At 48.6% G+C, this 12,380-nt stretch overlaps 1 protein-coding gene across 3 annotated transcripts in view; it reads left to right on the top strand.

The window, feature by feature from the left end:
- ABCA4 (ATP binding cassette subfamily A member 4) overlaps positions 1 to 12,380 on the top strand; it is a 130,006-nt gene that overhangs the window by 105,668 nt on the left and 11,958 nt on the right. For all 3 annotated transcript variants that reach the window (XM_017660129.3, XM_036998093.2, XM_036998092.2), the window contains 7 exons: positions 3,190 to 3,305; positions 4,343 to 4,490; positions 7,325 to 7,448; positions 7,792 to 7,921; positions 9,950 to 10,070; positions 10,519 to 10,581; positions 11,647 to 11,753. In XM_017660129.3, the coding sequence (XP_017515618.3) occupies positions 3,190 to 3,305; positions 4,343 to 4,490; positions 7,325 to 7,448; positions 7,792 to 7,921; positions 9,950 to 10,070; positions 10,519 to 10,581; positions 11,647 to 11,753 (809 nt within the window). The remainder of the gene's footprint in view (positions 1 to 3,189; positions 3,306 to 4,342; positions 4,491 to 7,324; positions 7,449 to 7,791; positions 7,922 to 9,949; positions 10,071 to 10,518; positions 10,582 to 11,646; positions 11,754 to 12,380) is intronic.

The raw sequence follows: 12,380 nt of genomic DNA, 5'->3' as shown, positions 1-12,380 counted from the left end.
TTTCATATTTGTAGGTGGCATCCTCTAGTGCCCAGAGGCTCTACTCTCTGGAGCTGCTCAGTCCCTGGAACAATGACGGGGGTCACAGGCAAGTGGTGCTGGTGCCTGTAGAGAGGAAAGAGATCTTTCCTGCTTACCAGCTGCAGTGCCTGTCCCCACTGCCAGGGCCAGTGGGCCGAGTGTGCAGGGAGAAGCCTCTGTGCTTTGTGCTTGTAGCTGCCATAGCCAGGGCCGCCCTCTGGCTGCCCTGGCACAATGTTGCGGGCAGGCATTTTGTGAGCTGTTGACGGTGGGGAGGAAAGCACAGCAGGCTGCATTTCACAGTGGGGAGCGTCATAGACGTGTAGCCAGCCAGGGGATGGAGCACCTGAAGCTCCTGAAAGTTCCCAACCTGCTGGGCAGAGTATGCCTGGACAATTTTGTCCACCTGTCCTTTCTACTGAGCAGCAAGCTCTGTGCAATCCTTACCCTTTTAGCAGCCCTCTCAGTGTTAGGAAGTTTCTCAGACTGCCCGCCTTTCTTTTGTCTCAGAGCAGCCAGTCATGTATATGTGTTTTCCACAAGTGGCTGAAATCTCAGTCACTCCAAGCATTTCGCCTGTCTTAGCTTTCCAACCCCACTCACCTCCAGAGCACCATGTAATGTAGGTTCTTTCTCCTAGAGCAGGTCTCCTCCAGGACTGGGTGTTCAGCCATCCTAGGCCTCCACCCCCTCCCTGCTCCATTTCTCTTCCTCCCCATGGTGAGCTGGGGTGGGAGGAGTGCTTGGCTCCCTCTGGATCTGGCTACCTTCTTCCTTGAGGTCTGCTGTTTTTCCCAGGTGTAGGCAGTCTGCTGCAGCCTTTTTTCTGTTGCTCTTTCAGGATTAGATGTATTTGCTATATTTTCACATTATATGTGGTTTGGGGAAGAGGTTTCTGCTTTACCTCTCATGCCACCATCTTTAAACTGCTATCCTCAATAATTTTTTATGTCATATTTTTCTTTTCTTTTAAATTTTGAAATACTCACAAACTGAAATTAGAAAAGGTGTTACATTCAAGACTTTTCCTGAACCATTTGAGAGTAACTTCTCAAAAAAATGCCCCTTCTCACCCACACACACACTCACCAGCATCTCTGGTGTGTACCTCTGACAAATGAGGACACACCCATTACAACTGACACAACTGTCAACATCAGGAAACTAGCAGTGATTCCTCACCTCATCTCAGGCCCCACTCAGTGCTGTCTTTTATAGAAAGGATCTGGCTCAGAAGCATACACTACATTTAGTTTCCTGTCTCTTCAGTCTCCTTCTTTCTGGAATGGTTCCTCAATCTTTCCTTGACACTCATGACCTTGATACTTTGGAAGATTACAGGCCAATTATTTTGCAGAATGTTCATTTGTTTGTGTTTGCCTGATGTTTCCTCAGGATAAGTGTCAGGTTATGCTGCAGTATTTTGAAGTGGGGACTCTGTTCTTCCCACTGCATCCTATCCAGTGACTTCTGATTTCAATTTTCCTGTTACTGGTAAAGGTCACTTTTGTCACTTGATTAAAATGGCATCCATCAAACTTCTCTACTGTAAAGTTAGTCTTTTCCCCCTTATAGTTAATAAGAATTTGGATGAGAGGTACTATTTTTAAAATTGAAATATGGTTGATATACAATCCTATATTGGTTTCAAATGTACAAACAGTGGTTCAACAGTCACCTCCATTATTAAATCCTCACCCCCTCTACTGTGGTTACTATCTATCAACATAGAAAGGTGTTACAGAATCACTGACTATATTCTCCATGTTGTACAACCTTTCCTGACCAACTCATATTGTGATTGTGAATTATTGTGCCCCTTTAGTCCCCTCATCCTTCCCCCACTGCCACCTGCTCCAACCCCAGGAGAGGTACTCTGAAGCTATGTAAATATCAATTTATTTATTCATTTATTTATTTATATCTGCATTAATCCTGTGTTAATTTGTGGATTACAAACTTGTACCATTCCTATTTATGTTGGTGCTCAGATTACCCTTAGTTGGGGCAGTGGGCGCCCTGTCAAGCTGCTTCTGCCTCACCTTGACTTGCACCCCATCCTCCCTGAGCACCTCTGTGCTCACCCCCAGCCCTACCTGCAATGAGCCATCTCCCCAGGGATCTCTGGTTCCCTCCAGTGGAAAATGTCCCTCAGAAATCATGATCTGTGTGTAAATACTTTCACTGCCCCTGGGTTCTGTCTCAGGCCTTCTCAGTGGAAAGACTAGAAGAGATGTGTATGTGTCTACATAGACATGCATACATTTATATCTGTACTTCTCTATCTCCACACTGAATGTGAGCTCCCTAAAACCCCTAGTTCCAATCCAACACCACAAGCTCATTCTGGTTTTCTGTGTTTCCATATGTGTAACTCCCTTCTCCAAGAGTGAGAAATTGGCTTCCATTACCCCTGATTCATTTAACCTACCTGAGCAATACCTGTAGGAAGTCACCATTTCTGCCACCATCCTCTCTCCCATGTAGACACCCTCCTCTCCCTGCTCCAGCCTACCCCCCAACCTGGAGGTCCTCCTCATTCTGTTCTGTTTCTCATGTCCTACACAAGATCAATCTCCCCTTTCCCCTCTGGGCTCCAGCTCCACCTGCAGCCCACCTCCACAGGATGCCCTTACCCTTCTCAGGCCCTTGCCCTGCTCAGGACCACTCTGATGCTGATGCCTCCCCTCCACTGTGTGGCCTCTCACCTCTTCCTGTCTATCCTAATGGCCTGGAGACTGAATTGTGTAGGAAGGAAAGAAAAGGGAAGAAACAATGGAAGGGTATCATCTGGTTGACCTTCATGAACAGAAGGACTTTATTTTAAGTTTTTCTAAATTCTGGAGACTTTCTTAGAAAGGAGACTTAACATGCCTTTGTGGTCAATTAGAGGGAATGAGAGATCAGGTGGAATTTTATAATTCATTCTTTCAAAAGTTATGGACTGAAGGTCCTGCACAGGAGGTGGGGTGGGGTGGGAGGTCCTGCACAGAGAGGAGGACTGGGGACAACTTACCACATGCTTGCTCATCAAGAACTGGTTAGACTAATAGAATCAGAATCCCAGGTTGTAAGTGCTGGAGACGCTGGCCCAACCCTGTCTTAAGGAACAGGAAACAGAGGTCCAGAGAGGTGAACTGTTTGCTTTGGCCTCCTCTTCTCTTCCAGATGAATTACACTGTGAGCGTGGCACTGGTGGTGGGCATCTTCATGGGGTTTCAGAAGAAAGCCTATACTTCTCCAAACAATCTTCCTGCCCTTGTTGCACTACTCATGCTGTATGGGTGAGTTGTCTGAGCCATTAGCTAATGCCACCAAATCAGAAGCCACGGAGGGGCAGGCTCACCCGACAGAGAGTGGGCTCTGTAGCAAGGTTATTGCCAGCCACTGGCAGGGTCTGCATCTGCTTGCCAGGATTCTGTCTGGCTTCTGTTTCTGACTGCACCCCTAGAGGTATTCCAGGTCCTGAGAACCAGTCCACTCAGGGACAATGGAGATGCCCCACATGGCCTGAATCTTCTTCCACTAAAACTGTGCCTGACCAAAGTCTGGGAATCCTCACTCCCCAGTTCCTCACCTAGCTCTGATTCTGATTCATCTGTGGCCAATCTGTGCAAATCTGTATTTCCGTCTGTACTGGCCAAGAATTATCTGCACATGGAAGACTGCAGCTAAAGGCTGTTCCTGAGCTAGGGCCAGAGGGTGACACAGGGATTAAACCCAGTAGAATTAGAGCGCAAAGCATGCAACTTTATATCCAGGCCTACAACTTACTATATACATACTGTGGACAAGTAATTCACTCCACCTGGGCCTCACTTTCCTCATCTGTAAAATGGAGATGATACCTGGCCTTTCCTGAGTGGGCCAGCAGAGTCCTGCTGGAGCGATGGTTTCTGTTCATCTCTTGGAAATAGACAATTCAGAAACCAGTGAGACTGTGACACATCAGCTCTAGTGAACTATAAAAATGAACCTGATAGGATCTCAGCTTAGCTTTGCTGATCCAAACTAGAGTGGGAAGCATTTCAGGATAGAGAATTCTCCTATGTATTATATAATTTACAGAATACATTCACATCAGCTACTGTCTCTTTTGCTCCTCACAAAACCCCCATGAGGTATTATTCAGGTAGGGCATTATTACCTCCATTCAAAGATAAGGAACAAAGATCAAGGGATGGAGTATCTCTTTGGTCCGTCTTGGACTCTTGTCAGCTCATGCCACCGGATGTGTGAGGGGAGTGCATTACGTCTAGGGGGCTGGCAGATGGCATGGAAGTCGGAACTTCATCCCACTGAGTTGTGTCATTTCCCACAGATGGGCAGTCATCCCCATGATGTACCCCGCATCCTTCCTGTTTGATGTCCCCAGCACAGCCTACGTGGCCTTGTCTTGTGCCAATTTGTTCATCGGTGTCAACAGCAGTGCCATCACCTTCATCCTGGACTTGTTTGAGGACAACAAGGTGAGCATGATTTTCTTGGCTTCTGGATGCAATGGTCAGGCAGAGCCACAGCAGGCACCGTGGCTGGACATGCTTGGCACATAAATGAATGTTGCCTTCTCCTTCCCTCCCACTCTCCCCCTTTCTTCCTTTTTCTCATCCTTTCTTCATTTCTTTTTTTCTTTAAGATCTTTGTTACTTTGCATGCTCTGAGTGTCAGGTTTTTCTGAGCTCATTCTGCAAGCTGTAAATGACCTCTCCTTATCCTAAGCTTTTAGATTTTCTTATTCCTTCAAGAAGGTTTCTTTGGGGACTTTCAGAGTCCGGTTTTATACACATATACACACTCATGCACATAGGTAATGTGGATGTGATATTTTAGGATTTAAAAAGAACAAAAAGGCACACAATCAAAAGTCTTCTTCCTAGCCCTGTTTCCCAGTTAGTTTCTCTACAGGCACCTTCCATTTGAGCTTTGGTGTTCTGGAGACATATATGCATGTATATTCTTTCTCTCACTTTCTTAAGCAAATCATAACAGTAACATACACTATTCTACATAAAAATTAATCCTGAGGCTAGGGTTAGGGATTTAGGAATGGATGACTCATACTTATGAGGTCTGAAGCCCAGTTTTCCTGCCCATATCCCCCTGACTTCTCCTTGCCCAGAAAGAACTGATCAGACTGAATGCTTAAACAATGGCTGTCTTTTCTCTGTGCTCCGAGCCTGAGCCCTGGGCATAGCTGTGCTGGGAACGTTCCCAAAGACTGGTGGGCTCACCCACATGCCTGTTTCCCCAGCAGCCTCTCTCGCCATTCCCTCCCGCACTAGGTCTCCCCAGTTCTGAGGGTGGGCACCAAGCATCACACCTGCTATTGTGGGGCTCCCTGTCCCCACTCTGCCTCCAGGCCTTGCTGGGAGGAGCCAGGGCAAACCACACTGACCACCCAGTCCCGTGGCCTCCTGACGGTGAGCCATTCCCTGACTGCATCAGGCCTCTGTGGCCACTAAGCAAGAAGCACCTCCCCTTCTGTCCCATAAAAAATATACCATGTCATGGTCAGACCCCAGAAGGGAGATGGATGAGAATATAGAACATCCCTGCCCCCGCCTCCCGCAGTGGCCAGAGCATCCCAGTGGTCTGAAAATGCTGCTTGTCAGAGCTGTTTTGTCACTGGCTCACAGCCCACTAAGTGTTAAGAGAGTGCATTGCTTCAGAATAATTAAACAGTTAGCTTAAAGCAATTTAAAACTTTCATTCTCCTGCGGGCTGCACTCATTTAGCCAACATTTACTGAGTGCACTCCCTGCCCTGAAGAAAAGCTGGTTGCTTTCACATAAATTATTGTATAGACAGATGCTGCAGAAATTCCTGGCATCTCACAGGAGGCTCCCCAGGTCCCAGGAGCTGCTGTCCCTGCCCAGTCAAGTGGTATCAACCAGCAGTGGATGTGCCCATATAAACCAGAGTGATCCACTCACCCTACTCTCCAGGAACTCTGTTCCAGGCAGGAAATGACCAGAGCATTGAGTTAGGAACAGTTATAAGCCATAGTACATGGCCTTCCGTAAGATAGTGTATGACAGAGCATCAAAGGAGCAAGACTGATAAAAGGCTGCCCATCCGAGTTGGCCAAGGGAGCTGGGCTGCAGGGCTCAGGAGAATCTTGGTGGAGGAAATTCTATCTGAGCCTGGCTTAGAATAAGTAGAATTTAATTAGCCTATGTAATAAATAATGAAGTGCCTACTATGAGCTGATCATGGTGCACGATATTTAGGAAGAACACCAAAATGATTAGGCTCCAGTCCCTGTCCTCCAGGGACCACTGACGAATACAGAAAGTAGGCAGGTAAAAAATTATTAAGCATGACAGTGTGGTAAGTCCTGTAAGAGAGGAGTGGCGGTTTTACCAGGGGAATTTGGGAAGGTTCATGAGAAAAGGGGTTATTTGAGCTAGCTTTCTAAAGGGTAGGAATCTGCAGAGAGCAGCAGGGGAAGAGCATTCTTTCCTGCTAATAGCAATTGTTAATAGATGCTGCAAGTGCAAAGGCCTGGAGGCAAAAGAGCATAATGCCTTCCAAGAAGAGTAGTGGTGAGGGTACTGTGGGGAGAGGTAGACGGAGAGAGATGAGGTCACATGAGCAAAGGTGTGCAGCCGGAGAGGAAAGAGCTCATGCCAGTGATGAGCAAGTAAGTGGGCAGCAGTGGCCTAGTAGCCTCCTCTCCCACCCCATCCCTTACAGCCCAACCCACCCACCTCCCGCGGTGTCCCTTCTGCCTTCTTGGGGGAGGTCCTCCTGACACTTCCAGGCTAAGGCAGCAAGCACAGTCTGACCACCTACACACTCAGCACAGACACCAGAGAGAGTCTCTGCCCTCTCTCTGCTGAGGGCAGCAGCAGAGAGCCGTAGTGTCCAATGGGAGCTGAGATGCAGAGCCATGAGGTGTCAGGGCTCGCTCCCCTTAGGTACAAGCTGGACTGAGATACAGTGGGTGAAAGAGCCTCAGTCCCCAGTGGTGGCCCCCAGTGAAGAGAGTGCCTGGGCGGCTCCCAGCAGCTTGCTGTATCTCCGAGCAGCAACCGTCTCTGACGGCTTTTGTGTAATCTCAAGGCGAGTCTGCGGTGAGAGCTCCCCAGGCAGGCTGTTGGGCCAGAGGCTCCTCCTATGACTATTCCAACACTTCTGTACCTGCTGGACAAGTCCTTGCTGTGGCTGGTCTGGCCCCCAGGCCACCTCAATGTGCAGGCATTCCCCTGGTCCTGCCACATGAGTCCCAGCCCCACCCCACTCAGGAGGAGCAGGTGGCCTCTGCCCTAGCTACTGACTGTCCTGCTTCTCTGTATTTCAGACGCTGCTCAGGTTCAATGCCATGCTGAGGAAGCTGCTCGTTATCTTCCCCCACTTCTGCCTGGGCCGTGGCCTCATTGACCTGGCGCTGAGCCAGGCCGTGACAGACGTCTATGCCCGTTTTGGTGGGTGGCAGTCGAGGGCCACGGAGCGTGGCCCGGGCCTCCAGGCTGGGAGGGCTGCAGCGGGAGTTCCGATGCCAGACCTGCAGCCTGGGCTGGGGCTAGGGGCTCCTGAGGAGATCAGTGTGCCTCTGTTTCTGTGGCCGAGGAGCCGCAGGAGGGGTCAAGGGCAGGCTCTTTCCACCCGACCTGAGGAGCAAGAGGAGGCCCCCATGTGGTTCTCTCTGACTGCCTTGCATAAAGTCTGGCCTCGCGGGTCCATGCCTTGCGGCGAGATCTTTAGGGACAGTTGGGGTAGTAGCTGAGTGAACTAAATTCCTGTCGATTTCTGTGGCCTCTGTCCCAGGTGAGGAGCACTCTTCGAATCCATTCCAGTGGGAGCTGATTGGGAAGAACCTGGCGGCCATGGCGGTGGAAGGGGTGGTGTACCTTCTCCTGACCCTGCTCTTCCAGCACCACTTCTTCCTCACCCGCTGGTACGGAGGAGCTGCTGCCCTGAGGGTGCCCAGGGCAGCTCTGGCACAGTCCAGGGACTTCGCTTCACAACCGCGTGGTCCCCACTCCAGGCTGGATTCTTACATTCTCAAAACCTGGCTTGCTCTAATAACATAAGGAAAGACATATTAAAATAGGCACACTCGAGTTGGTGAAAAATCTAAACTTTAAAGTATTTAAAACACAATGTTATTAGTTTCAATCATTAATATTCAATCCCTCTCATTTAATCAACAAATACTCATTTTAAATTGGAGGATAGTATTGCAAATGATAATGGTTAAGGGTACTCGAGTTCCCAGAAGCCAGCCGCTCTGCAATCCGGGCTGGTCTTTACTGGGCTCAGGCCAGGCGCCTGAACTGCAAATCACTGGGCCCTCAGAACAAACTTTCCTGGACAGGTCGTTTTGTTTTATCCTTTCATTCTCTCAAGTTGAGTCCGTCACATTTAAATAAAGATTCAGAGGACTTGTTTTTAGGTTTTGATCCATGGGGAACTTAGTTATTAGAAACAAGTCTATGTCCCGCCTCACAGAGTTGTGAGGACTGAATGAGACAATGTGTCAGCACACCTAGAATGAGACAGCATGACCAGACACGGTGGTAGCTATGGGAGGCAACCGTGAGGGACTGTCCGTGGGGGCCCTGAGCCCTTGCAGCCCCCCTCTGCAGCTTTGGCCACATCTTTAGGAGGCCTTGGGGTGAAGGGGGAAGCAAAAAGATATTGATCAAAGTAGAACCATTAACTCCAAATTCTGGTCAACAAAGTTGAACGAGTCCTGACATAGTAGGCCCAAAGGAGGACCCAAGAAGCATTCTACAACGTCTGGCTCCAAGAAGCCCCCAGCCCGGCCCATACTCAGGCAACCAAGCAAAGAGAACATGGTAGAGGACATGCCTCGTGTGAGGCGTTCAGGATGGCATGAAGGGTGAGGGGGAGGGGGAATTGAGATGGGCCTGTAGAGGTAGGCTGGCCAGCTCCTGAAATGCCCCCTTACCTTGGCGAGGACTTTGAATGTAAGGGGGCGGCAGGGAACTGTTGCAGTGTTTTAATCAGGGAACTGAATGATCTGCTGGGGCTAGAAGCAGAGACACCACACAGCAGGCCCTCTTGTCACAAAGGCAAGAGACAGTGGTGGCTCGGATAGGAGTGGGGGCATAGGGAGATGGAGAAAAGTGGGTTGATTGGATAATCAGTAGGAAGTTTATTAGATGAGACAGTGATGAACTGACTGTGGCCAGTGAGGGTAGAGGCAAGATAATAGGCCAAGGGGGTCAGAGAGGGTCTCAGAGGAGAGGCTTTGTCTGTAAGAGTTTGGACTATTCCACTGGCAGGACAGAGGGAAGAGAACATGGAGGCACTGGAAATGCCCACAGCTGGGAAAGGCCAGTCAGGCTGGGAACCAAGAGTAGATCAAATGACTAGTGAAGGAGTCAGTTCAAGTGGATGGGAAAGGTGGGCAGGGCCTCTGCAGGGTCTGGGATTCCAGCTGAGGAGTCAGGACTTTAACCTATAGCTGACGGAGGACCATGAAGGGGTTGGAGGCATGAGGTGACCTGATGGGCGTGAGGAAGGAGGAGGATTGGTTGCTAGTAACTGTCATTTGCAGAGTGCTTGCCATGGCTGAAGTGATTTAGTAATGACAACAGCTGCCAGGGTTCAAGACACACGCTATTCCATGGTCTCTCTCCCCACAGCCCTATGAGGTAGACAGGACTGTCCCCTCCCTGTCCTATGGGTGAAGGAGGTAAGGTGTAGAGAGGTTCAGTGACTTGCCCAGGGTCACGCATGGGAAGGCCAGGCCTGGAAACCGGGGCTGACTCTGGATTTGAGCACTTCCCTCTCTGCCCGATGCCTCTTCCACTGGGAGTCCTTTTGAGAATTCAAGCCTTGGGGAATGGAAGGCCAGGCTAGAGCAGAAGTGGGGGAAGAGGAAGAAGGTAAAGAGGAAGAGGACAGTGCCAAGGATGCTGTATTCAGCCCAATCCTGACCCCTTCCTTCCTCTAGGATCGCCGTGACCACTAAGGAGCCCATCATAGATGAAGATGATGATGTGGCTGAAGAAAGACAAAGAATTCTTAGTGGGGGAAACAAAACTGATATTTTAAGCCTTAATGAACTGACCAAGGTAAGAGAACAGGTGTGGGTGTGTTAGTTTGGAGATGCCAATTTGAACCAGAGATGGCAAGATGCTGTGATTTGCCTTCTATAGAATAACTGATAGACTTATACAAGCGATTCGCTTGCCTAATTTTATGTGGTGCTATCATTTCTGTGTTCTAACTCATCTTCAAGAATATCTAATTCCAGTGTATTCACCTATCATGCATCTTGGGAACTAACCTCAGTGAGGGCCACACAACAGAGCATCACTAATTTTTCTCCACTCCATTTATGCACAGAGGGTCAGCTTCGAGATTTCTCAGCACTCGGAGTACTTCTCTGAACACCCATGTCGATACGTAGCCCCTTTGTATTGGTAGTTTTCACCTAAAGCATCCTTTGCTGTTTGCTGTCTCTTCCCTTCCCTGCTCTGACCCTCTCTACACTCAGTCCTGTTTCTCTGGATCTTGCAGATTTATTCCAGCACCTCTAGCCCAGCAGTGGACAGGCTGTGCGTTGGAGTCCGCCCTGGAGAGGTGGGTAGTCTGCAGATCGCATGTGAAAGGGCGTCAGGAAGCCAGCTTATGCACAGGCCTCAGGCCTCGTCTCCCCTCTAGAGGAGAGCAAGCCAACAGAAATAAAATGCAAGGCACACAGGTCATTTTAAATTTTCTAGTCACATGAAAAAAATAAAAAGAAAATAGGAGAAATTAATCTTGATTGTTTATCTTACCCAATGTATTTGAATGTACTTCAACATGTAATTCATATAAAATAGTATTAATATTTTACTTTTTTTTCATTTTAAGTTTTCAAAATCCAATGTGTGTTTTACACTTATAGCACATGTCGGTTCAGACTAGATGTGTCTGAAATGCTCAGTAGCCACTGTTGGGGAGGGAAATTCTCTTTCTCACTACCTGCCTATGTTCTCTGGCTGGGGCACTGAAGACTGGACTGACAAAAGACAGATTGAGAAGAGAAAAACAAATATAAGCTTGTTAGCATGTGCACCGCACATGCACAGGGGAGCAATTGGAGATGAATGACTCAAACGGGTGGTTAGGGTTTGGGCTTATATAGCATTTTAGCAAAGGAACATTTTTATAGAAGTGACAAGATAAAGGGAAAGGATCTGGAGTCTCTGAGGCTCAAATTGTAGAAAGGCAAATACGTGGGACACTAATGGTAGATATGGGCTAATTAGTAAAGGTGGTTGTGTAGATTCCTCTGGGGCTGTCTTCAAGCTGCTAAGGGCCTAAAGTTATCTCTGGTGATTAACTTTTGTCCTTCCTGATAGAGAGGGGAGGGGGGACACCTTTTAAATTCATGTCCTTTTTTAGGCAAATAGGGGAGAGCAGAGAGCTTTTCTTACATCTGCATCTTCTTAACTGCTTTCAGCTCAAAATCATCCTTATGCCAAAGTGGCTTATTTTGGAGTGGCACATTCTACTACTCCATGCCCCATGTGGGCGGTGGCTTCCATAATGGCAGCACAGGTCTTAAATGCCTTTCCCTTACTCACACACTTGGCCAAGGGCCTGACATCCCAGACCGTCCTGGGCTCTAGGGTGAGGGCAATTCTGTGTGTTCTCCCTCAGTGCTTTGGCCTCCTGGGAGTGAATGGAGCTGGCAAAACAACCACATTCAGGATGCTCACTGGGGACACCACGGTGACCTCAGGTGATGCCACTGTAGGAGGCAAGAGGTAAGTGTCCTGCTCATCTTGTCTCAGGGTGTCTCTCATGGATGGATCCTGAGCCAAGTCCCCATCCCGACATAGGGAGAGTGAGCATCAGATCCTATATCTAAGGGTGACTCGAGACATGAAAGACCTGTACAGAGGAGTGGACCTCCCAGCGAGCATAGTCCTAAAACTGCAAGATAAAAACCCTTTGGAAAATGGAACTGTGATTGTTAAGAGAGTCCTCTGTTAGCATGGATTCTCAGAAAGCTGTGGGAAGCACTAAATGGTTCTCATTTTTTGGGGGTCATGGACTCCTTTGAGAATCTAAAGGATACTTGTACCTTCTCCCTATAAAAACATACCACTGTCTCCCATTACCTCCCTCCACACATTTTTTGCAGAGTTTCAGGTAATTTACTGAGCCCTGAAGACATTTATGACCCTGCAGGGTCCCTGGTTCCCCAGTTAAGAACCCCTGTGATGAAGTATCCTTTCTCTGGGTTGAGTTTCTAGGTGGGGGCTGGTTCAAGGGCTCTTGGGGTCCCCAATCCACATTGGCTGTTTCTGTGCTGATGCTTGGGTTTGCTGGGCCAAGAAGCCTTTATAAATGGAAAATTGGCATGTGCCCTTGGATTCCAGAGAGTGCCT

Source organism: Manis javanica, chromosome 4 (assembly GCF_040802235.1).
Source record: "Manis javanica isolate MJ-LG chromosome 4, MJ_LKY, whole genome shotgun sequence".
NCBI lineage: Eukaryota > Metazoa > Chordata > Mammalia > Pholidota > Manidae > Manis > Manis javanica.
The sequence above is the reverse complement of the archived record's forward strand: the minus strand, read 5'-3'. Positions and strand labels throughout refer to the sequence as shown.